Source organism: Callorhinus ursinus, unplaced genomic scaffold (genome assembly GCF_003265705.2).
Source record: "Callorhinus ursinus isolate GAN/ISIS: 27379988/994484 unplaced genomic scaffold, GSC_fseal_2.0 scaffold50, whole genome shotgun sequence".
NCBI lineage: Eukaryota > Metazoa > Chordata > Mammalia > Carnivora > Otariidae > Callorhinus > Callorhinus ursinus.
Window position 1 is genome coordinate 992,239 of NW_027397112.1, and position 25,437 is coordinate 1,017,675.

The following is a 25,437-nucleotide window of genomic DNA, read 5'->3' on the forward strand; positions in this document are numbered from 1 at the left end:
AGCAGGAGCCCTGGGAAAACAAAAGCCAGCAGGCTCCTTCTTGCAGGCCAGCTCAGGCCTGCAGGGCGCTGCCCACCTCTCCCTGCTCCGTCTGGGAAGGAGGGCGTCGGGTCCCGTGGGTTCCAGTGCGAGACTCGGAAAACATCAACTCCAGTGGGAGGGAAGGCCAGTGCGGGGGGGGGGGGAGGGGGCAGCCTGCCCTAGTTAGAGCCCTAACTGCTATTTGAAAGCACTTTCAGATGTCCCAGGCCCTGGGGGCAGGGGTGGCGTAATAATAATAAAACAACATTTGCATAGAGATTTCGTTTACAAAGCACTTTCTCAGGGGTGGGAGGCGCTCGGGTGGCCTGTGGAATCCTGGCGGGGAGGCCTCGGCCTCTGGTTGCTTCCAACCCCAGCCGAGCTCCCAGCTCGGGGATGTGTGCTTGTGTGCGCGGAAACAAAGCGCTATTCAGCAGACTGTTCCTGATTCCTCTGGATTTCGTCCCTTTCCCCCTCTCCCATGAAGAGCTCACTCAGGGCTTGTCACTCAGGCCAGAAAAGGGGTGTCAGGAGTCCCAGAGGGAGGGGTTGGCTGGGACCTGATTGGAGGGAAGCACCCCTGCCCCGCCCCCCCTTACCCTTTGGCCCCCAAGCTCCTGGGAATGGGAGCTGGTTTAGGCAACTCTTCTGACCTGTGGCTTTGTCTAAATGTTGAAAGAATGAGCACAGGTTTGGGAATGTCTACGCTTCTGTTGTGTGTATGTCTGAGGACACGCAGAGAGATGAGCAGCATGGGGGGCTCTGCTAATTCTTCCCCAGCAGCATGCCTTGTGAGCGGGATGTCCTGTACTCCGTGCGGGGGCGTGGGGCCCTGGGGCATCTGCACCTGCTTCCGGTGGGTGTGGTGAGACATCTGTGCCTGGAGAGTAGCCCCGACGTCACCTGGCCACTGGCACCCAGGGATGAGGGGCGCGGCATCAGAGCCTGGCCCCTTAAGGGATGAGCTATATAAGGTCCACCTGCAGGTGCTTGAGCAGGTTTTAGCAGCCCGGGCAGGAGACGGAAGATGCAAGAGGTCATTGCTGGGCTGGAGCAGCTCACCTTCACCTTCGAGAAGGACGTAAAGATGCAGAAGGGCACTGGCCTCCTGCCTTTCCAGGGCATGGACAAGTGAGTGAGGACAGGGTGTCAGCCATCCCTCTGGAGGAACTTGTGCCAGGCCCCCTCTCCCCAGCCTTCTCTGGAGGCTTCTCTGCTCAGCTCCCGAGGGGGCAGCCCCTTCACTGCCGCCTACCAGGGAGACTGAGGTGGGGGTGGTGTTGGGGCCAGCCACCTGTGATTCCCAGCTTAGTCCCTCCCTTCTTAGGGGCTCAGGCTTCCCCTCATACATCCTCTCCAGGACTCCAGGAAAATGGGACTGACTTCCAGGCAGCCCATTTCCCAGACTGGGCAATCAGAGAGACACAGAAGGTGAATTGTGAGAAGCCAGGAAATACCACATTGGCCCCCTGAACTCCCTTGTGCCCCTCCATCCTCTCTGTTTCAGAGTTGGGGGGCTTAGGTGTTGAGGTCTCCGGGCTGGTTCTGGAGGCCAGCATCCAAAAAGCCAGGAACTTGGGGGCCCCCAGGCCCAAGCCTCAGGGAAGTTCGGGGTGGGGGGCACTTCTTGAGTAGGAAAAGCCCCTTCAGCAGCTGCAGCCTCTGAAGAAGCTACCTTCTTCCCCTTCTAGAGTTGGGCTCGGCTGTGTGCAACTTCTTCGCTAAAGGGCTCTGTGACAAAGGTGGGTCAGCAGGAGAACCTGGTGGTGGGGGTGTGTGTGTGCAGGGGCAGGCTAGACTACGGTGGGTTCTGCTTGGCCTGGACTAGGGTGTCGAATCTGCACTTGGGGAGGGAGGTTGGAATGGAGTCGAATTTGTCTTGTAAGGAGGCAAGGGGCAGGTGGGTGGGCACATCCCTCAGGAAGCCTTCCCCTCCCCACTAAGGATTTCCCTGGCCCAGCAGCATTGATTAGGGTACCCAGGGCTACCTGGAAGGGGACATTCCCTTCTTTCCACCTCGCTGGGGGTGTGAGTGTTTTGGGGGTTTCAGCCTGTGTGTTCCCAGGAGGCCCCGGGCTTCTTGAGTTTCCTCCCAGCCAGGAAAACAGTGCCCTTCTCCCCGCCCCCTCCCCTTCTCATCCTCTGGATCAATATGGGACCTAGTCAGCTGTTCTACGTAGTCTTTATGTCCTAAGCTGTGGCCATTTCCATCTCTGAAATGCTACCAGTAAGTGTCCCCCGTTTCTCCCCCACCCAACTTGGATCAAGTGATACCTCCTTCTAAGCCCCTCTCCCCCCAGTACAGGAGGCCTGACTCCAACCAGGGTTTTTCCCAACCTCTGGCTCATGAACTATTCACGGCCCCTTCCTGTAGAAATACACAGTTGCCCAAAAAGTCTTGCCTTCAACCTGGGGGTTCCCAGTCCCCCTATAGATCCAGGTTAAATAACCCTGCTAGTGTGAATGAATTTAGGACCAGTTTTTCGGATCTAAGTGATCCTGTTCTTGGGAAGCCAGGAGGCCAGGAGGGGCCCAGGCAGGGAGGGGCTGGGGTGTTATTGCCATGTACCTCGCACCTCATTTGTCGTGTTGGCTCTCGATGACGGGGTGAGGGAAACCAGCTCATTGCTCACTCGAGGCTCTATGCAGCCAGGACTGAGACGCCGCCTTGGGTCCTTCCTCCAAAGCAGTGATTCACAGTGACACCCTCTTGCAAAGAAATACCACTGCTCTGGTGGGAGGTCACACCCGAGCAAGTCACAGGCCCAGGTGATGGGAGGGCTATGTACAAAGAAGCCCTTCACACTTTCCCTCCTCTTCTATCTGAGAGTCAGCCAAACCTGAGGCTGGTCCTGCTCAGGAACTTAGGAACTGGGGCATCCTTCCTGCAGATGCCAATACCCCAGTAAGAAGATAATAGAGTTACACAGAACATTTCCACTTCCTTCTAAGTTGTTACAGAGCCGGCTCTTAGGTCAGCCCCTTAGGTCTCCAGACTCAGGAAACGTAACCTTTGTGGGAGTTTTTGTTTTGTTTTTTAAGATTTTATTTATTTGACAGAGAGAGAGAGAGAGAGAGAGAGAGAGAGAGAGAGAGAGAGAGAGAGCGCGAGCATGAGCAGGGGGAGAATCAGAGGGAGAGGCAGGCTCCCCGCTGAGCAGAGAGCCCAATGTGGGGCTCCATCCCAGGACCCTGGGATCGTGACCTGAGCTGAAAGCAGATGCCCAACTGACTGAGCCACCCAGGCGCCCTTGTGGGAGTTTTTTAAGACCTGATTTTAACAGGCCTTTCAGGAGCACTGGGTGCCCCGGACCGTGCTGGGTGGGAGCCCCGGGCTGGAACTGTGGCTCTGCTCTCCGGTAGGGGCCCCACCATGAGCCTGGAGGAAAGGGGGCCGTGAGGCACCTGGGAGCTGCCCTGACACCCTGGGGCTCCCCGGGGGTGGAGAAGGGCGACAGCAAGCCAGGCAGAGAGGAGAGTTTGGGCAGAGACGTGGTCATGCCAACAGCCACCTGTCAGGACTACCGAGCATCCTTCGTGTTGCCTCTGGCCCCACCTCCAGCTCCACCAGGGGTCAGGTGATGGGATCGAGGGAGGGCACCGGGGGTCTGATCCACAGCCTCTCCTGGGGCGTTCCTTCAGAGCTGAGCTGGGTCCAGGCTGTGGGCAGCTGGGTGCTCTGGTGTTCCCAGGGAAGCTCTGCCCGATCCGGCACAACCAGGGGGAGAAGCTGATGGCGTGTAAGCACTGGCTCTGGGGCCTGTGTAAGAAGGGCAACCAGTGCAGTTTCTTGCACCAGTACGCTGTCACCAGGATGCCCGAGTGCTACTTCTACTCCAAGTTCGGTAATGCCCCTTCCTGGCTCCAGGCCTTGCACCGGAGGTTGGCAGTGGGGACTGTGAGATGGGCCGAAGTCTTGAGAGGGGTGTGCACTCAGAGGCTGTGCATGCCTTGGGGGACAGACCAGGCCTCTCTGAGCCTCGGATGCCCGCTTCTCCAGTCCCCTAGATGCAGGGGAGCTGTACTCTGGGGTCCGTCCCTGTTTCACTGCCCCGCAAGTCCCCCCCCCGACCCCGCCCCCCAGGGAAGGGAAGAGTGTGGCTGGAATCAAAGGCTGAATTGTTTCCCTCGTCACAGACCTGGACTGACTGTCCAGAAACAAGCCTGGAACGGGCCATCTCTCAGTCCCAGGGTGGGTCAGGGCCAGGGGGCTCCAAACGGGCATTTGGAAGTCACTTTCACGATGCTTGCCCAACACACAGAGCACCCGTGCTACTGACCTGTATCATTGTCTGCTCTCTCCATTTTCTTGCTATTATTAAGTCTTATTTTAGAAGGAAACTACATTGCTTCCGTAAGTGGAAAGCTAGCATCTCTGATGGGCAGTGCAAGGGAACTGTAAACATACAGTCATGAGGTTCAGAGGCCCTGGCCTCTCAAGTTATCTTGTGTGGTCAGGTCTGGACCAGTGTTCTCCTGCCCTCTGGCCTCAGGACCTCCTTTTGTCATCCACAGGGCTGCAGAGGGGGAAGACACAGCCACTAGTCACCTCCTTTAAGAATGATCTGCGAGTGTGTTTCAGATCTCATAAAATATCTTCCCAACAAAATTCTATAGCTCAGTTCTTTCAGGAGCTGGAAGGAGCCCTAGGGATTATCTGGTCTAGTGCTTTTCAAACTGTGTTCCAAAAGAGTGACATGGGGGGAGAGAGCTGGCCCAGTCTCCAGGGACCTCTCTGACTGAGACAGCTCCAGGGGTAGCTGTCCCTCATTAGTGCCAATGGTGGGGGGCTGTGGAGGGCAGTCCTGGGTATGTGGGGAGAAAGCAAAGCATTCTCAAAGAGCTCCTCCCAGGTCAAAGTTTCTGTCCTGCCTGGTCAGAGTTGAGGTTCAGCTGCCCGCTTGTGTTTTTTTGAAAGGAAAGACAAAGTTTATCTGGATCCCGGCTCCCCTTGGTCACCACCTAAACCTCTTTCATTTAAAAATGCCTCTTATTCATTCCTTCAGTAAAACTTGGTTTGGTTATCTTTTGGGACTCGGATACTGTGCTGGGGAATGTTACAGGGATAGGACCAGGTTCCCTTCTGCCCTCAAATACCTCTCACTGTGAGGGGTATCCATGTAAATCATTGATGGTAGTTTGTAACCTCTGTTTCTGCTCTTGGAGTAAATGAATATCTCTAATATCCTATCAAAGTGATTATCGTTCTTCTTGCAAGTAAGTTGTTTTATTTAGAACGTTATGTTGGGAGGTGTTGGAGCGCGAAGGGGCAGCTGAAGGGGGCCAGGGGCTTTGGGCCCTGCGGCTGGCTTGGAAAGGCTGAGTGGAGGGTGGGGTGCGGGTGCCACCTGCTGGCCATCAGAGGAACGCAGAGACGTGCATCCAGGCTGAGGCGGAAAGGGAGCTTGGCACAGGTGACTTCCCACCGCCTGACCTGTCAAATGCTCACCAGCTCTGGGGTATGTCACTCCATTCCTCAGGAGGCTGGAGCTCAGAGTCAGCGCTTGGCCAAGGGCTCCACAGAGACACCGAGCACGTGCACCCCTCGTCAATGCGAGGGAGCCTGGTGATCGTGGCCATGGCATTTCCCCTCTCTGAGCCCTGGCGTCCTTGTTCATGAGATGGGAAGTTTGGAGAGAATAGTGGTTGAAAGCTCTTCGGCATCCATGCATTCTTCTCCAGGTGAAACCTGCTTTGTGGAAGCACAGTGTAGAAACTAGATCTCTGGAGCAGTTTGAAAGCCAATGGGGTGAACGCCGTGAAGTTCCTTTTGGTTCTGAGAAGCACCAAGTTGTAGATTTTTAAGGAGGATGAGATTGGAAGCATTCACCACTTCTCTACTCAAGAGGTGAAAAATGAGCCTAATCTTCCCCATGGCTCTTTCAAAGTTCCTGGGGCCCTAAGAGAAAACTAAGGGGGTTCTTACCCCAACTCTCATGTGGTCTGTCCAACAGGGCTGGCTCCTTCTCGGGGACCTGAGTCCTGGGCCAACCCACAGAGCGATTACAGCACAGGCATTGTGAAGCTACAGGTATCCCTCATGTCGAGTCTGGCATCATCCTGGTGCCAACTTGGGAGCACTACTCTGCTCTTCTTGGCATTTCCACCAAAAAGGACTGTGCCGTGGTTCTGGAAGCATTGTAGGTGTCGCAGTAATGAAGATGAGAGGGCTTTCATCAGAACACATCCGCGGTGTGTCTTCTTGGATCCTTAGCTGCTCGCTCTGGGTCTCCCCTCCCTGCCCTCTCCTCTCATTCCTTCCTCTCTGGTGGCCTCCAAATGCCTTCAGTTCCAGACCCTCCTTCTGGATCTCTGACCCTGCCTCAACTCTTGCAGATGTGCTTATTCCCACCCAAGCCCTGCTTGGCATGTAGTATTGGGATCCAACCCCCTTAGATTGCAGGAAGGATTAGAAAAACCTTGCTGTCTTGGAAAAGCGGCTGATGACAGACGGCAGGCAAGTGGCTTCTATGCAAGGGGCAAGGTCAGTCCAGTTTGGGGAGGGCGGAAGTAACAATAAAGATGAGCCTACATTTAAAGAATGCTGGATTTTTCAGGTGATTGCAACAAGGAATGTGCCTTTCTCCACATGAAGCCAGCTTTCAAGACCCGAGACTATCCTTGGTATGACCAAGGTTTCTGCAAGGATGGTGAGGCCCCAACGGAAAGGGAGCACTAGGTGATCAGGATGTGTATGGGGGAGTCCCTGGCAGGGGAAGGAGGCATATTCCTGATGAAGTCCCGTGGGGCCTTCCCAACAGAAGCTCCTTCCATCTTTCTCCCCAGGCCCGTTCTGTGACATTGTTAACATTCAGCCAACAATGGAAGGACCTGGCACAGAGCTGGCTTCTTGCAGCAGGCTTACCTGGGTTCCAATCCTGGTGACCTCAAAATGCATCAGCTGTGTGACCTTGAACTAGCTGCTGAACTCATTTCCTCACTTATGAAAAGGGGAAACCCCTCCCTCGTAGGGTTACGGAGCCTGTCAGATCTAGGACCCCATGGGAAGTCCTTGGCATAGGGGCTGGCCCACAGGAAAGAGTTCATCTACATTCTCTTCTCTATCTCTTTTAACCGACCCCCCCCCGGGGGTGTGCTGTCACTGAAGCTTGCTCCGTCTACCCCATTAAGAAGCAGGTTCCCCCCATCACAGTCCCTGTGCTCTGAGGACTACGTTCTTTGTTTTCCTTTGTTTTCAGGCAAATTGCTCTGAGGTCTTGGCAGTGTTGGTTTGGGGGATTTTAGGGGAAGATAAGTAGGCTGTGGGGTTAGCCTTTCCCCAGCTGTACCTTCTGGAGCTAAATAAAGATGGCACATGACTGTCCTCAACCACATCAATTCGCCAGATGCAGTGTGTTAGGGACGCTTCCAACCCCATTGTTTGGGATCCACCCCAACATATTCTGAGGTCTCCTTTCCCCTCTCAGTCACACGGCTAGGAAGCAGGTGCTTTGGGCGGTCTGGAAGGGACAGGGAGATTTATGCACCCTGTGAGGTGGAGAGCCTGTGACTGCCGTACCCTTCTGCCGAGCTTTGTCATGTGTGTTTCTGGCTGTTCTTTGCCCAGCAGGTCCCCCGTGTAAGCACTGCCATGTCTGTAAGGCAATGTGTGTTAACTACTAGTGGGTTTCTGCCCTGAGGGCCCCCACTACCAATTTGCACAGTAAGTATGACCCCTGGATCAGCAAATTCCACCTATTATGGGGTCCGTTCTGTGGCTTCTAGATCTAGATCCTTCCATACTTTCACTGGCCCAAGGTGGGAAATGAAGTGTCTGGTGAGCATCTGCCCAGTGTTTTCCTTGCTAGCTTACCCAGCACACCCACACCCCCTTCCTCGACTTGGTGCTGCACTGAATACCCCAGGCTGATAATGTGTATTCGTGTTGGGCACAGACATATGGCTCTTCACAAACTGTTCTAGAAATCAGTAGAAACCCTTAACACCCACCCCAACCCTCTGCAGTTCTCCCTCATCCCCCTGGCTGGGGTATGGGCTCCTTCCCCACAGGGTTCAGAAATGGGAAATCTGCAGCAGGCCGACACGGAGCATGCTAATGAGCAGGTGATGGGGGGGGGCGGTGGAGGGAGGCGGTGGAGCCAGGCTGTAATCATCTCTCTCTACTTCCTTCAGTCCCAAGATGAATCTTTTTATTTAACTCGAGCTACACGAAAGTGAGTGCAGGCAGAAAGGGGGCAGGTGTGTCTGGCTCCCTTTACTGCGCATGCTCCCTGGGGAGCTCTCCCTCTCTCTCCCTCTCTCCCTCCCTCTGGCACCGCACTATGCCCAGCTGCCCTCTCTCACACAATCTGCTCCAAGTATCCATCCCGGGAAAGGCACACGCCACCACCCAAACCCCGTCCAACCTCTGTAACCTCTGCTTCTTGCAGGACTGCTCAGCTTAGCCCCTGAGGCTTTCCTTCTCCTTAGCTGGATAGGGCGCGCACGTGTGTGATCTTTATGCCCAACATGGGGTTTGAACTCACGACCCCGTGTGTGTGTGTGTGTGTGTGTGTGTGAGATCTCTATGCCCAGCATTGGGTTTGAACTCACAACCCCGAGATTGCATGTTCTACCAACTGAGCCCACCAGGTGCCCAACGTATGAGGTTTTTAAATAAAGAATGAGAGGCCCAGCTCCGTAGTTGTGGCCCAAAGGTGTTCTTCCAAATCCGGGCTCTGCTGGTTGTGCCCAGTCCCTCTGGGAACATATACCCTTCTTATTGCTATCAAGCACTGAAGAGCACCCTCCCCACGTCAGAGGTCAGCAAACTACAGCCTGTGGGCCAAATCTTGGCCACTGCTGTCTTTGTACAGCCTGGCACCCAAGAATGATTGTTTAAAAAGATTAGGGAGAAAGGCAAACAAAAGAATATATTGTTAACACGGGAAAACGAGAATGTCCGTTAAGTTTTACTGGATCGGGGCAAAGCTCACGGCTTCCGCATCCTCCAGAGCCGGTCTCAGGCCTACGCAGCAGGTCTGAGTGGCTGCCACAGAGCCCAGATGGCCTGCAAAGCCAAACATCTTCCTATCTGGTCTTCCACAGAAAGCCTTTGCTGACCCCTGGCCTGGATGACTGAAACGTTGGGCTGCCGGTGGGGTCGGAGGTCAAAACAGGCGTGGGAACAGGGATCTGCTCAGCCGCTGTGCATCAGCGCGCCCGCATCCGGTCCCTCCGCCGCCAGCTCAAGAGGGCGCCCCCTGCTGCCTCTGAGTGGGATCTCTGCCAGAAGGTGGGAACCCTCTTCCATGACTTTGGGCCATTCCCAAGCCCATTTTAACTCTCATCTGGAGGCATGTTTTGGCAATTACAGCTGTTACTAAAGGCATTCCGAAAACCAGGTTTCCGCCAAACACCTGGCCAGAGCCTCTGCCCTTGGTGTAAAGCCACCATGTCTGCAGTTTTCTCCTGACCTTATGAGCAGCTTGTCAACTGGCCATGGGGTTCATGCCTCCTGTTTCTGCCCGGGAACCTCGCATGCCCCCTTCCCCGACCACGGAGTACCTGCTTCTCCACCCTCAGAGGCGGCCCCAGGAGCCCCTGGTCTCCTACCGCGCGGGGCTTGGGGCACCAGAGCAGGGCCCGGGCTACACGGTGAGTCACCCCGGACAGACTAGGCCACTGCCCCGCCAAGGGCGAGGGAGGGGGGAGCGGCTGCCGTTGGTCAGGTAAGACCACCACACTGGGGGACAGGAGTGCGAATGAGGGGGGGTGGGGGGCACCGGTAACCCCAACGTTTCTGCTAAGTCTCCACGACCTCAACTGATGTACATCTCTGGCTAGACAAGACTTTCTTTAAAAGCTAGTAGGTTAAACAGCTTTCCCCTCCTCCTTTGCTGCCTACGAATTCTGAGTTCATACATAATGTCCTGAAGATTAAGGGGGCAGGATTTGGTAAGGAAGGGACACAGAACCTTGTTTTTCTGGTTTTGTTGTGTTTTTGCTATTTTCTGGCTTATCAGGAAGAAAAACGTAACTTCACGAGATAACGTCTACACTGTCCTGTGCTTCTGACTCCTCTATACTGTTAGAGAAAGCTCCATCAGGACAGGGAAGGGTGCAGAGCTCCTGCTTTTCTCATACATTTGATCCTGGGGCCTCTGAACATCTGCAGGCCTGTTCTCTGGGACAGAGATCCTGGCTTGAATCTCAAGGTCTTTCAGGCCTGAGATGGAGCTTCATTTAAGAGAGCATCCACCAGACTCCTTAGAATGACAGCTAACTAGCTCTCAAGGTTCCCTAGACAGGTTAGGGTATTTCTCTTGGGATTTAAGTTTACAAAAAGTCACACCACTCATCTTTTCCTTTTAGTGTCAAAGCGTGGGCCATTATGCCAGCCAGTGCAGTAAGACCCCAACAGGTAGGAGTTATCAAAAAGGAACCCCTGCTCTGTGGGCTGACCGAAGACCTTCTAGCGAAGACACCCAATGGCCTTTCTGTGGGGTCCTCTGGGTCCCACGGCCCAGTGAGCCCTCGCGTCGGCCTCCACGGGGCAGGGGATGCAGAATTAGCAGCCCGCCACACGCAGGCTTATTTCCTCTAATCCTGTGAGTGAGCGAGCTGCTAAAAACACAACAGGACTGGAGGCAGATGGACTGTGGTAGGACGTGGTATCCGTAACATGGGGGAGAACGTACGTGCACCCGAAGGTCAGGTTTGTGGGAAGTACAGGTGTCGTGCTGTGCACGGCCGCCGCCAAGGTCGAGCTGCACGCGGCAGTTCTGTGTGGATGGCCTCACCGGCTGCTCTCAACTGATTAAATCCAACGGGTCTCCTTAGCACCGCAGCCGCTTCCCTGTCTGGCTCGTGCCTCACGTGAGGAATTACGGGGAGGGAGGTGCTACAAACAGGGCTTACCTTGGGGAGGCGAGGGAGCGACACGGCCCATTTAATGCCATACGACCTATGCTGATGCCTCAGCCGAAGGCCACCGCGAGGCAGTCCGTGGGGAGAGGAGCGGGGAGGCTAAGCCAAGCCTTTCGGGGAAATGGGGAAAACAGGTGTGTGGTAGGACCAGCCTCCCTACGCCCTTCGGCGGATGGAGTCAGCTGCCTGGCCCACCCGGAGCTGGAGGGTAAGGGGCCAGGGCAGGCCCACAGCACGGCAGTGGCACCCGGGGCTGCTGAGACCCACCACGCAGACTTGGAGGCAAACCGCTTCATGTCAAGCCTTCGCTTCCTCGTGGTGAAAAATGAGCGAGAACCCACCTCACAGGGTGGCCCGAAGGACAGAACGAGAGCACGCAGGTAAAGAACTCGGCACGGCACTCGGCTTTGACGGAGCAGGCACCCGAACGGCAGCTGGACTTTTGTGTGAATTGTGGCGCGGTCTTTCTGCTTGGTTCAAGTTTAGAATCTCAACGCAGGATGACACCACAGAGGTTTCAGAAGAAGTGTTATAGTTTAATTCCTGCTACATGTCAGCCTTTGCTGGAATTTACTGATGCAGGACTTCTCATCTCCCCGAAACTCTGCAAAGTACGTATATCGTCCCCACCTTACAGTTCAGACCAACCAGAGAGGCTCCAGTAAGCTAGATAACTTGCCCAGGGCCACACCCACCCAACTCAAAGGTGAGGGGCTGGAAGAGGCAAATAGTAAGAGGGGGAATTAAAATATATATATATATATGTATATATATATATAAATGTTGTTCTTCTGAAGAGTGGTGGTGATCCCATGGTGGAGGAGCACAGGGAACAGGGTAATTAAGATAATCTGTAAATCAGGACAAACAAGGACTAAGAACAGTGGCAGCAGATAAGAGTTTCTCATAAGGAGTATAAAACCCTATTGCTAATAGAACAAATGATTATCTTTAATAGCTAAACACTTTAATGTGTATTAGACAAAAATACTTTCCCCATTACGTTCAGGATTTCAGGTATTCTCACTCAGGCTTAAACTCCAGGAGCTAATGCTGGGGTTAACCCACCCTGCAGACCACAAGGGTGCAGCCAGGGCATTTCGGCCTGCCTGCGAGGATTTTCAGCCTTCCAAAACGGGACCCTCCTTGCGAGTCTCCTCAAAGGTGGAAGAGGAGCCTGGCTGTCACAGTAACTCTGCTGCAGGACGAACAGGAAGGCGGATGGGGACTGTTTGTATGGATTGGATTCTCTGCCCACTGCTGGAAGACGTGTTTGTGAATTCATGCTGCTGAACTGGAAGCAAAACCTAAGCACTGCTGCTCACCCAAGGGGCTCCTGCTGGGACTGCAGAAGGTACGGAGCATGGTTTGGGGAGACAAAATCAAGGAGGCTGTTTTTAACATGGCCCATCAAGTTACGAGCATTCCTGTTCTTTTTCTCGGCTTTGTGAAGAGAAGAGCAGTTATTCCTGCCTCATGTCTACAGGGTGCTGGCTTCAGCAGCTCAGGCTCACTCGTCTACATTTCCAGTTTGGAGAATAATCTCTAGTCTTGCTGGATGAAGCCGTGCATCCGCCAGATCACATGCATGACTGGGAGTGGCTGTGCAAATGAACTTATCTTGTAGCGATATTTGCATGTACAAGTAATAAATGTATCCTCATAAACCAGAGTTACATTACTCTTGCAAGTGGGAGCTATGAAGTGTATCCCTTGATCATGCGGAGTTTGTCTGGACCCGAATCCCAGAAAAGAATCCACGGTTGTCAGCTGACCTCAACAACTCAAGACTATCTGGAACATCATTATGAAGAAATCCTTAAAAGACTTGATGAAAGGTCTTCAAGCATACTCCCACCCCAGATGGCAGCACTGAGCAGACAGGAACTCTCCGTCTGGCGGTGGCCTTTACCAAGGAACTCCAGAATCCGGAGACACTGCCCATGGCTTCTGCGAAGTCCCCTGATCCTTTAAGAATCCACGCTCAGTATCAAATTCAAAGACCTCAGTTAAGACTCTTCTTTTTCTTCTTTCCTGCTACCTGTGAGTTAAGATTCTTGGTATTGATCATGTCAGATTAAAAATCCTCTTTTGAATGCTGGATCCTACCTTTGTCTTAAACGTGGCAAAACGAAGCAGCTCTCCTTTTAGGGACTGGTGGGATCATTATTATGTCGTTCACTCTCGTTAAGGAACTTATTTTCAGGGATGTAAAATATTTATCATGACATAAATTTAAAACATTTATTGTGATATATAAATTAAGTGAAACCTTTTCATTGTTCTAGCATTCAAGTGACAAGTGACACTAGTTTATTTATAGTAGTGATCAAAGTGTGGAGCAGGCTGTGCTCTGGGAAGACTATTTACAAAACAGGTAGTGGGCTGGCCTGTGCAGAGGGCCACTGTAGCCTGCTGAGCCGGACTTGAGAGGTTTGGGGAAGCGCGCAGGAGGCCATCAATGAGGCCATCATAGACAGCATTGTCCTCTACCTTGGCAGCCAGAGGGTTTCTGACCTAGACAAAGGACCAAGGGGGAAGTGCAGGGAGAATCCCTCCCTAAGTGCCTCTTTTAAAGGGCATTTGCAAAGAATGGGCACAAAGCCCTTTCAAAATGAAAGCTACAGTTTTTGGAATTTCAATGAAGTTCTTAGTAATATTAGACTAAAATAACCAAATGCAGTACTCTTCCTCAGCCGTATATTTTTCCTTATGGAGAATTCTAGTAAACCTTTCCCTTAACCATGAGCAACTGATGCAGAATTAAATTACTCCCACTGGGGATAATTAGAGAGGGAGACAGACTGGGGGCTGGGATAGAAAAGGTAGATAAGGCAGAAGATAGAGCCAAAATTCAAGTTTTGAGAAGACAGACAGAAGAGATGTACAAATAAATACATGCTTGCCTTACAACAGCACACCTGCTTGTTTGTGGTTTTGAAGGAGCTGGGACAAAACAGGGACTGATCTCATGCATTTGGCGAGGATATCACAAGCAAAGCTAAAATACGTGTATGTGTGTATATAAAGCAAACAGGTAGATATAAACAGATCTATGATAGATAATCAACCCCTGTGTTGGAAAAGGGACTGGAGCAAAAGTTATCCACCTGTGCTATCCAGTTACTATCTATCTTTTCTATCGAGCTACTGTCTAGGGGCCAAAGCAGAAGCCATAAAATTAGAAGAAAACACTGAATATTTTGATGGGGGAAGAGACACGGAAAACAAACCAGCCAAAAACAATCCTAACAAAGTAAAAAGAATGTCAGAGTATTTCACAGAAATTCTTAGGAAGGGATGGGGTGGGATTCTGGAAGTTTCCAGGACATAAGCAGAAACCATTTGTTCACTATTATACTCAAGATGAATAAAAAGTGATTTAAAATTCTGTTTAGTGTGTGATTTCATTTTAATCAGCTTAAAAATATATTAAGGACTTTTCATAGGCTCACCTGCAACTCTGGATCCACCTTACTTTGCTTTTGTTTTTCACGCCTGCCAAGATCTGGTCAGGGACCCAAAAAGGGCCTGATGTAGGCTCATTTTCTGCCACTTCACACATACTCTTCTGGATCAGTATGCATGTAGCCTGGTATCTTGTATGGATGAATAATAAAATGCCAAAGCTTAGAGAATAATTTTAGGGAGAAAGATTTAAAAGTGAGTATTATTTACTGAGAACTAACAGACAATTATTTAAAAAATTTTAGTGATGACCTTTGTCATCTTCATGCCTCCCTGAAAACCAGCAGCCTTTATGAGCAAACAAACGGAAGTCTATTCAATCACTGTCACTCTTGAGAGTCAGCCAAAGAAATGTCCACCCAGAACCAGACCTGTCCATGTTAAAAAAACGGACTTCCTCTGTAACTGTTTTAGATTCCAATAATTTTATTCTTTTCACTCCCTCTCCCCCAAACCATTTTAAATTGTTAAATCTGCACTGCAGGTGTCCCCAGCATATGCTCCCTGGAGGCTCCAAGCTTCCGTACTCGGTGTCCAGGTCATCACTTACGCCAACGCTGCAGCTCTTTGGATAAACAGACAGAAATATAAGGATCCACAAGGCCACTCCTAAAGACTGTTTCTGTCTCTTGCCTGTGCAGATCATTCCGTTTCCCCTTTGTTTTACAGATTCAGAAATAAAGTCTTAGGTGCAATCAGAAATTTCTCCTCAGGTATCAACCAACTGAGCCCTTTCAGACAGGTAAGCCTTTAAGGGGAGGCCTTGTCCCTGGGAAAGCAGTCAAGGTTTTTAGGAGTCTCCATGTATGCAAGGCTGATCAGAAAGGAACTCCTCTTTCTCATGGACAGGTGGATCACACACCACCTACCAGCTCCCCACCAGCCATGTGTAGGAATTTACCGAAGTCCCATTTCTGCTACTTGACCTGCTCTCCCACTTACTAGACACTGAATCAGTCAAAAAATCCAATTCGAGTCAAGTCCTTTTTTTTTTTTTTTTCATTTAAGTAGGCTCCACACCCAATATGGGGCTTGAACTCACAACCCTGGGATCAAGAGTCACATGCTCTACCAACCAAGCCACCCCAAGTCCTGGTATTTTAGAAGTCCTTTTAACCATTTGTGAATTACACTGGTATTAATGGTTGTCCTGTACTTTTACACAAAAAGTTTTCAGAAAGCGACTGGGCTTTTTAAATTTTTTTTAAATTTTTGAGTTTTTTTTTTTTTTTTTTAAGATTTCATTTATTTATTTATTTGACAGAGAGAGAGACAGCGAGAGCAGGAACACAAGCAGGGGGACTGGGAGAGGGAGAAGCAGGCTTCCCACAGAGCAGGGAGCCCGATGCGGGGCTCGATCCCAGGACTCTGGGATCATGACCTGAGCCAAGGCAAATGCCCGAGGACTGAGCCACCCAGGCACCCCTGGGCTTTTTTAACTGTGGAAAAATACTGGGCTTTTTTGATATTCTCCTCTATACAACGGCTTTTAAACATTTTAACTATAAAAATATATTTTTATAAAGCAAGACTTTAAAAAAATGAGAAAAGTCATCTTAGACTAAAAGAGAAATGAAGTTCAGACATTTTTCCTCCTGGTAAGACCTGATGCAAGCTGAAACTCCCAACTGGAAAGATGTTTTTGTTTTACGTGGTGAAAGTCACATTAACTAAGATTTCTGTGACCCTCAGACACATGAGTGAGAGCTGTATGGTTTCTCCTCCGCTCTTGGGGTATAGAGCTGTTTGGTTTCAATGCTAAAAAGAAGTTCTAAGGCAGGAATTAAGGGTGCTGATCTGGCAGGCAAACAACTTTCAGAGGAGAAAGCACAAGACCACCAGATCTCTAGGAAAAACCTCACGTGGAGCACAAGAGCAGTTATGTAAATTCTAGTCAAATCTTATAAAGTTCATTATAACCATAATCTGTAATAAAAAACCAAAGGCAGTGGCTCATTCATGAGGGCATGTCAGATAATGCAACACTATCCTATAAAAAGCAATTCGAAGAGTCCCCTGGAGGTCCCTGTAATGGGATGTGACCTGGGATTTTGGCTAAAAATATCAAAAAGGCTTACTCAGATGCCTGAAACTCCAGCTGCACCACAGGACGAAGTACCCCGTAAAGAGCATGGTGATGCCCCCAACTCCGCTTCTCACCGTGGTGCTGCACCTGATCCAGCCTGTTTAAAAAGAAACATGTCTGGTTGCTATGGTGAGCTGTAACTAGTGGCCGCGACCTGCCAGTTATGCAAGTTCTCCCGGTTAGCATGGGTGCTGGGCTTGTAATGCACAGACTAGACATAGCACCACATAGGTATTTCTTAAACAGATGAAAAGGCTCAAATCCTGAAGACCACAATTTTAATACATTTAGTTATTCTTGTTTGGAGAGTTCAGTCACAATCTTGAGTTGGGAGATTAAAACAGACTGGTTAACTCGAGGTGTAGAGTTCTCCTGGCTCTGGGACGATGAAGGTGGGCAAGGGAGAGATGAGGGTAGGTGGGAGGGGGCACAGGACAGAAATGAACTCTGTTCCAAAATGGCGGCAGCTGTTCTGCCGGCTTTGGTGCTCTTGATTATGTCAGATTCCAGGGCAAAAACAGACAAAGAGAAGAGAAGGAAGCCTACGCACTGGTCTCCTTATCTCCTTCCCTTAGCCCTGCTGTAACAGCCATGGCTAAAGTAAGAGAAACTTCTCCAAATGCTTGGAACCAGCAACACAACCCAACAGTCCGTGACTCCAGCTCACCTTTCTGGACAGCTCCCAAGAGCCTCATCAGAGACAAGTTGGAGGTTGTAAGTCTGGTCGGGGGTTCCAAACTCCTGAGAGCAGTCGAGCTTCTTTCCAACAAAGGAACTATGGTTCCAAACAGAAGGTACTGTGATCGTTCATCAAGATTCAGGCTTTTTCCCGCCACTCCGTGCCCACAGTTCCCAGGGCCAGGCTGCAGGAAGGGGATCCTGGTTGTGTGGGCCTGCAGCTAGCTAAGTGCCCAAAGTCAAAGCCGGTGATTCCCAGTCAGAAAGAGGTTCCTCAAAAGGCTGAAGGAGCCCCTGGGGATCAGGACTCGGAGATGTTTTTTGATCTGATGAACATACCGTGCAGCTGATCCAGGTGTACATGCTTAATGAAATGACCTGTCTACATTTTCCATTTGCTAAACATTTTAGCAGAAGGCAGGACTTTCTACTATCATAGTACCTACTACTCCTTGTCACTACATGTACTAGAATCAACATGTGTGCCGTATGAGCCCCACTATTACTGATCAGCCAACATTTCTCATTTATGTTTAACACGTGAATAACGAACGTAGAATCTGAAGGGAGGGCTTAATGCTATCTAGTTACAGCTTTCCTGCACCTGTTTTTGTTTAATGATAGGCAGGGAATCTCTACTGTTGCTGGTTCTCTGGTCTTGGTGGGGTTCATTGGGATAAAAGATAAATGAAGCAAATATTTACGATAGGTTTAGCAGAGGAGGTAAAGGTTGCTATGGACGTAAAAATGCTATCCAAATACTTGTTACATTAAGGAACAATGAGAAAAACCATACTGGCTTCCAAGAAATTACACGGAAAATAATTATTTCGCCAAGGTGAAGATTAATCTCTTAAAAAACAAAGCACGACATGATCCATTCTTCTTGGAAAAAAATGGAAAAAAAAGGGGAAGAGACACTTATGTGAAAACTCCAATTATAGAACCATTTCCCCTGCCATGTCAGGAACGGGTTGGCCCCTCAACTCTGTTCCTTCTCCAGCCAGCAGCCTCCTTCAGTAAGAGTTCAAACTTGTGTGAACATTATCAGTTCTGGCCCTGAGCTGGGCTATAAAAGAGCCTGAAGCCCAGGAGAGGCCAGCTCAGAACCCACAGAAGTTCTGTTAGAGCTTCTCCAGTTCATCCTTCCTGCTACTCAGGGACCCTGGGTTCTGATCTACATCCCTGCCGGCCTGGCCGTGGGCCCAAGAATGCTAACACCCACTGCCATCTCCTGTCCTTGACCTGCTAGTGCTGACGTCCTTACATCCCAAACCTAGTGACAACAGCTCTGCTCACAGAAACGCCGGAACCGTCCCGTCCCTACCTTGGGTACCTCTAACACTTCCTATCACCTCTCTGGCCTGGCTGGAACTCTGGACATGTGACTTGACTCACCCCTTAGGTCTCTCTGGCTGTTGTCACATGTTCTTTTATGTAAAACCTCCCCTTTCAGGGCCTCCTCTACTAGCAGACTCATCCTGGCTTGTGCTGCTCCTGTTCTGCCCTGATCCTTCCCCACATGTGCCATCTCAAGCATCTCACCAGGACAGTTTATTTCTGGAAATGCTATTTGATGAGAGAATGGCCTTTAAAAACCCATGACGCAGGGCGCCTGGGTAGCGTAGTCAGTTAAGTTTTAGAGTCTTGGTTTTGGCTCAGGTTGTGATCTGAGGGCTGTGGGATCAAACTCTGCATGGGGCTCTGCACTCAGGGCAGAGTCTGCTTAAGACTCTCTCTCTCTCTCTCTCCCTGCCCCTCCCACTTGTGTTCTAAGATAAAAAAAAAACTTAAAAAAAAAAAACCCACCAAAAAACACCCAAACCCATGACCCTGTAAGCTTTCATTTTTTTTTTTTTAAAGATTTTCTTTATTCATTAGACAGAGAGAGAGCACAAGCAGGGGGAACAGCAGGGAGAGGGAGAAGGAGAAGCAGGCTCCCCGTGGAGCAAGGAGCCTGATGCAGGGCTTGATCCCAGGACCCTGGGATCATGACCTGAGCTGAACGCAGACGCTTAACCAACTGAGCCACCCAGGCACCCCAAGTTTCCTCATTTTACCTTCTGCTATCCCCACCAGCCAAATTTTGCTTTTTGTAGTTCCATGAACTGTGTTTTTTTCAAACTTCTCCCTCCCTTCCCCCCATTTGCCGATCCCCCCATCCCCTATGCTGGGTCTGAGGCTCCCCGCTCCAGTGGCCTCCCCAATACCAGTGGTACTCTAAAACTTGGCTGCTCTGCAGAAACACTTAAGACATGTTTGAAAACAAGATCGTTAGACCCTACTTCAGGATCAGTCTCTGGGGATGAGGTCCAGGAATCTTTAATCCTATGTGAAACTGTCAGTTGTCCAGATTTGGGACCCAAGGACCTAGATCTCTTCAACTCGAGTCCTGAAAGCCTAGGCACCTGAATTCAGCCAAGGCTCAGCCAAGCATCCCCAGCTAAGCGCGTGCAAGGCTTTCCTCTGAACAAAGGAAGCCAATTTCTATTGCTGAGGACTCTTAAGGCACTATATTTGCTGAGTCTCCAGGGATTTAAATCCTGAACTTCTAAAATCTATTTTTGCTAATGCTGGGAGAACTGCTTTTTTTGGGTAGTAAGTCTGTGAAAATCCTTATTAAACCTCACAAGACGGCTCCTAATGCTGCCGAGTTCCATAAGCCTAATTCTTGTTCCTGACTTACTGAAACCCAACTCTGTGGTGTCCTCAGAACTCTCAGTCTGCCAAACTAATCAGAGTACTGCAGACTGTAACCAATAAAAGAGAACAGAAGAGCTCTGAACCTGGGGCGCCTGGGTGGCTCAGTTGGTTAAGCGTCTGACTTGATTTCAGCTCAGGCTCCGCACTCAGTGTGGAGCCTGCTTAAGGTTCTCTCTTTGACCACCACTTACTGTATGAACATGGGCACATCACTTAACATGTCAGGGGTTCAGATTCCTCATCTATAAAGGAAGGTGGGACAATGACTTCAGTGACAGTCACCTGAGTTGTCATGAAGGTTGAATGAGGTAATAATGCCACATACCTAGCAGTGTCTGGTACAGTCATCACCCGACCAATGTTAGTCCCCTCCCCTTCTCTGAAATGAAAAGTGCCTGTATCAGAGACATTCCTCAGCACTATTAAAGACAGTACAGGAAATAAAGAAGTCCCACTTGCCAGAGAGATTTGCCACGGGCCACTGCAAACCACAGAGAAGTGGAGATCTGACAACCACCTGTGTTTCTAGTTAAGGCGCACTTTCTGCAATACGGTTTAGTGGAAAGGGCGAAATGTGGTCTGAAAGAGACTGTGTTCTACCCGCTGCTCTACCATCTACTGGCAACATGACCTTGAACCAATCACTTATCCTCTCTGCCTATTTCATCACCTGCCAAACAGAGCAAAATCGCTGCCCACCTCTCAGCGTGGCAAGGCTGAAATAAGAAAACGGATGGAAGCACTCTGAAAACAAAGCAACACAGATGTTAATAGTAATTCTATGTCAACATGGAGAAGGGGCTTGGGGATCCAACTTTGAACTTGAGACAGACTACAACTCTGGAGGTTAGGTCTGTTGGTAGGAAAATCGGTAACCACTAAAGCAGTCGAAGATGTAGCTTTAGCTAGCAACACTCTTCACTTACTACACTTCTGTTTTGAAATCTTTAGAAAGAAATAATTACCATACCAAAAAAAAATGCTTTTCAGACCAGAAGACCTGGGGTTTAGTGAATATGTAAAAACTTATAAAATATACCAGAGAGAGAAAATATGTCCCTTTTAAGAAGAGATGTTACAACTTTTCCAGGTGCAAAGCTATTCGGAGTTGCTACAGGTCTCCTGTCGAAGCTAAAAGCACTAGTAAATAATACACACACATGAAATCTGAATGCTATATTAAACCAACTGTGCTTCTAGAAACCTGAAAAAAAGAAAAATCTAAAGCTTCCTGGTGAAGAAAATGAAGAAACTTTATGTACTGTAACTAGAGGTAGTCCAATAACTGAAGGTCAGGTCATGCAGGAAAAAGGGAGGATTCCCTGAAATGCCAGGAACTTCCCAGCTCTCTGGGGCCACTTAAACCATTCCAGGCACTGGCAAGGAGCCTCCAGAGGGCCTCCGAGGAGACAGCCTCACAGTCTGTCTCTTTCCACAATCTCTTACTGGATCTCTCAAGACAGCTTGAACACCTGCCCAACATCTACTGGCCATGCCTCCTCCTGCTGCGAAAACGCAAGTGACCAATGTCACCGGCTGACCTGGCCTAGTCCGACCTTCAACTCTGCCTGGAGGGGAAAAGAGAATGATAAACACCACTGGTACTAATTCTGGAGCAAGAATTAATGTTTTCAGAACAATTTTAAGTCTGGTATACTGGAATGCCTAGGTAAAAATAAGCTGAATGAGCAAAAACAGGAGTAATCTGAACCTCATTAATTCAAAAGGCACAGAGCTGTATGGACGGGCTGGATGGCCCATGAAAATGAGCATGTTTACCTTTTGAGAGTCTCTCCCCCTGGGGACTGGTGAGCTGAGGCTTTTGGGTCATTGCATTCCAATACTGGGGCTTCCCTGGCAATACTCCTAGTCCAAGATAACCAGGATAGAGCTCTGGAAACCACTCCAGCCCCAGGGAGCTTGAAAGGGTCTGCCTATCAGCAATGCCAGTCTGACTGAAGGGGCTGTAAGAGGCGCGAGGCAGGATTGAATGGAAGGTCTGTTGGCACCCAGGGTGTGACACTTCGGGCCCATAGCCAGATTTGTGTTGCAGCGAGGCTCCTTCACTCTCTGTTAACACCTTCACAACAGGGACTCGGTTAAGGCTGCAGGCTTCTGCCTTCTCTTCTGGAAAAAATCTGACAGCCAGAGAGGCAAGGCTTTCATTATACGACCGTGACACAGGGAACGGCCCACTGCAGGCTGTCTCTCTTGGAGTGAACAAACTTAAACTGGGACCTTCATCTGGACCTTTCTTCTCTGTGGCTGAATCATTACTCCTGATGTTCTTTGCATCACCGTTCACAGAAGCCCATTCCGGGATTGCTTTTACAGATACGCTTTTCTCTGCATTTCCTCTGCTCCCGTGTGCCTCTGTTCCAAGGTTCAGTCCTTTTCCTTGGTTCTCCCTGACTGGGATGTCGACTGCGCTAACTTTAAAATTTAACAATTGTGATTCCATGTTCTTTTCTTGAATCTCAGAGTCTCTAACACGAGAAGAGACTTCTGAGAGGTGGTCCCTGGCCTCGGACTGTCTCTCATTGCTTGACAATGATGTTTGTAGTCTTTCAACCCCATAATTGAGATTCATGGGAGAACTGTGATAATCACCAACAGGCTTATCTGGTAAATTTACTAGAAGCTTCTGTCTTGGGTGATCAATTTTGTCCAATCTTAAATCAGTAGAAGTGGTCTGAACATCACTGGGTAAAGCTGAAGAGTATTTTCTATCTTGATTTGATGAAAAAGGTTCTACTGGGCCAAGAGGCAAAGATGTTTCAGTTTCTGAAAGGTTACTTCTACTTTCCCCTGATGGAGGCAAATATCTGACAAGTTCTCTTTCAGGAGTGGTGTCCTCTGATGCATAAAACTGAGCCTTCGTTTCTCCCTGGAAAGTAATCTTTGGGTCAGTATTTTTCAACTTTTTGATGGAGCACTGAACTTGATTCTGGATGTCTTTATCTGCCTTTTTACTACCTGCTCTTTCCAAACCAACAGCCAATAGTGGAAAAGACTTTGTTGCCCGTTCTGGTTTGTCTTTTACCAAGTTGGTATCTCTCTTCTTACTCTCCGTCTCCAACTCTCTCTCTTTAGTGTTATTTAAGTCTGTGATTGGCCCTTTCATTTTTTTAGCGTGTGGGCGTGTAGCGAGCTTGGACTGACAAGCTTTCTGATCAGCCGGTACAGTTGATCCTTTCATCTTACAGTATGGTAAGTGGGATTTTAATCGTTTAAATGGCTTTTTACAGTAAGGACACACTTCCATCCTGGATGAGTATCACTCTCCTATTCCTGAAAAAGGTAAATGGGACATTATGAGGGGCACATAGTTGGTAATTACTAACATCTCATTTATGTGTGTACCTTTCATTTGGAAGAACCTAGATTGAAGGAAGCTTTAAGAAATGTGTTTTGACTTATTCTTTTTCTTACAGAGGTAGAAAATAGAAGACACAGTTTTAAGATAAGTATCCCTGGCTTCACTTCTGTTTACATTTCTTAAAGTCTTCCAAGAATCAATTGTTAGTAAAAAAAAACAACCAAAGGGGTTTTCAACATCCCTAACTAGTAGATGAGGAAAGGCAAAACACTAATCTAACAAGTTAATGGTTAAATTAATGGAAGAAAAAGTTGTACAAAATACCAGTAAGGGGGCGCCTGGGTGGCTTAGTCGTTAAGCATCTGCCTTCAGCTCAGGTCATGATCCCAGGGTCCTGGGATTGAGCCCTGAGTGGGGCTCCCTGCTCAGCGGGGAGTCTGCTTCTCCCTCTGCCCCCCCCCCACTCATGCTCTCTCTCTTCAAATAAATAAAGCTTCAATATACCAGTCAGATTAAAACGTTTGCTGTTTAAGGTTACAGCAAGTCAACTGGTTATTACCAGAGTATAAAGAAATTGTTAAAACCCCTCAAACACATCGTTTAAGGAAAGAATAGTAAAGAGTAAAAACTCAGGCCAGAATCTGAAGGCTGTTGCTTAGAGTCATGGTTTGCAAAGTTGTATATGGAAGATCCACTTCGGTGCAAGACCTTCCATCATTTCAGCATGAGAGATGAAGCTCTAACACCATATTAATAATATGTGTGTACACACATACATGTATGTGTAAAAGTGTTTATGATGTACAAATGATACATACATGGAGGGGACAGAGTCCCCAATTTTTGACTTAAGGAGTAAGTACAATGGACTATCAGCAAGTTCATTATTTGAAATCTTTGTGATACTCATACCATGTAAAAACGTGAAAAAATACCATGTATCATTTGTACCTCTTTGAGCACTGAGGCTGGCATATGATAGTTGAATGAATTCCTTTTCTAGACATAAACATGCAAATGCTATCATCATAGATGACTAACTGTGAATGTCTTCTGACTACTGAATAGGTCAAAAAATGAGACTAAAACCATTTACAAAATAAATACATAGAATCCTGGCCAATCCATTTAGGATCCTATATGAGCTCAGGCAAAACGAAGCTGTTTCCGGCCAAAAAACTTTAATTACTCTTACTTTAGAGGTACCCCTTGACAATACAATCAAAGTTATGGGCTGCTGACTTACAAAAATACCCACAACTGAAGCCAGTCCACGGGCCTTGGACTAATTAACTTTAGAAGGGGCTAGGGACCTCTTAGACATGTCTGCCTCTACATTACTCCACCACACTTAATCCTACTGGAAAGATCCTGTACGCTCACGTGGTAACGTCTTACCGTGGGTGACTGACTACTTTCTTACTGGAGCTTCTCCAGAAGAATGCTAATTTTGTGGTTGTTTCTCTTGGATCTCCATGCCTCACGATCGCAGTTCCCGAGTCTGGCAGAACAAACTCGATTTTAACTGTCAGCCTGCGCGAGACACAATCAGAAAAGTAACTCGACAGCACACCCAGTGAATGGATGTGGCGCGGCACTGAACCAAGTACAAGCTAACTGGGTTATCCGCAGGACAAGTCCCCCTCGGTGCTCCGGCAAGCAAACAGTTAAGACCGCGCCCGCCTTCCGGGCGCAGAGCCCGTGGGACTCCTGCCAAACGCCTCCCCTCCCCCCACCCCGCCGCGGACTCCCCAAGCCCTACCCGCCACCGCCGCGGTACCTGGCCCGCCCCCCTCCCGGCTCCCTCACTTTTTCCGGAAGCGGAGCCGCTGCTTCACGCTGAGTGGGCGGGGACCGCCGGGCTGCTTGAGGCACCGGGCTCTCCTCCCCTGCAGCCCCAGCCGGAGGCGCCGGAACCGCACGGACGCCGAAGGGGGCTCGTCCTGCCGCCCCGGGAAGCAACCCCACCCCCGGCTGGCCCGCCATCCGATCGACTCCCTCCCATCCCGGGAAGCACTCCCCCATCCCCGACCCAGGGCGTGGGCCACAGGACACAGCACGACCGGCCGCGACTAGCCCAGAGCAGCACCCTCACCTCGCCAGGCGCGGAACTTCCGGAAGCCCCCGCGACAAGCCCCCCAGCGCAGCCCTCGAGCCGCTTCCCAACTCCCCGGCAGGCACCCGCTGCAGGCCGTCTGCGCCCCTGCCTGATGCTTCTCAGCTGTGTTTTAAAAAAAATTGTTACCGCACAGGGGCCTAACTCAAATACTTGTATCGTATTATGATGACGTAA

At 49.6% G+C, this 25,437-nt stretch overlaps 2 protein-coding genes across 5 annotated transcripts; one reads left to right on the forward strand and one right to left on the reverse strand.

Moving 5' to 3' along the window:
* Positions 1-1,048: 1,048 nt before the first annotated feature.
* On the forward strand, positions 1,049-9,729 carry CPSF4L (cleavage and polyadenylation specific factor 4 like). Its single transcript, XM_025889905.1, is given in 10 exon segments — positions 1,049-1,156; positions 1,715-1,763; positions 3,714-3,866; positions 6,579-6,671; positions 7,592-7,639; positions 7,642-7,684; positions 7,747-7,798; positions 8,032-8,085; positions 9,547-9,618; positions 9,718-9,729. Coding segments are annotated over 10 exon segments (684 nt in total).
* Positions 9,730-11,814: 2,085 nt separating this feature from the next.
* Positions 11,815-25,361, reverse strand: MTNAP1 (mitochondrial nucleoid associated protein 1). Of its 4 annotated transcripts, none has more exons than XM_073883178.1 (7): positions 25,240-25,361; positions 24,543-24,677; positions 21,605-23,116; positions 17,112-17,219; positions 16,437-16,541; positions 14,346-14,923; positions 11,815-12,852 (listed from the first exon to the last, which is right to left on the reverse strand). In XM_073883178.1, the coding sequence occupies exons 3-6, from the start codon at positions 23,088-23,090 to the stop codon at positions 14,901-14,903; spliced, it is 1,722 nt and encodes a 573-aa protein (XP_073739279.1). In that variant the 5' UTR covers positions 23,091-23,116; positions 24,543-24,677; positions 25,240-25,361; the 3' UTR covers positions 11,815-12,852; positions 14,346-14,900. The 4 variants fall into 4 exon arrangements, with proteins under 4 accessions (XP_073739279.1, XP_025745801.1, XP_073739278.1 ...); XM_025890016.2 differs by having other exon boundaries at positions 11,815-12,931; XM_073883177.1 differs by having other exon boundaries at positions 11,815-13,407.
* Between the last annotated feature and the right edge of the window lie 76 nt (positions 25,362-25,437).

Bases quoted from the DNA above. Each gene is read 5' to 3' on its own strand.
- MTNAP1 (XM_073883178.1), bottom strand. From the start codon at position 23,090: ATGGAAGTGTGTCCTTACTGTAAAAAGCCATTTAAACGATTAAAATCC. The intron at 17,220-21,604 runs GTAAACATGCTC...TTGGAACCATAG, and splicing joins GGGGGAGAGACTCTCAAAAG to TTCCTTTGTTGGAAAGAAGC. The intron at 16,542-17,111 runs GTGAGCTGGAGT...CTTTTTAAACAG, and splicing joins CTTGGGAGCTGTCCAGAAAG to GCTGGATCAGGTGCAGCACC.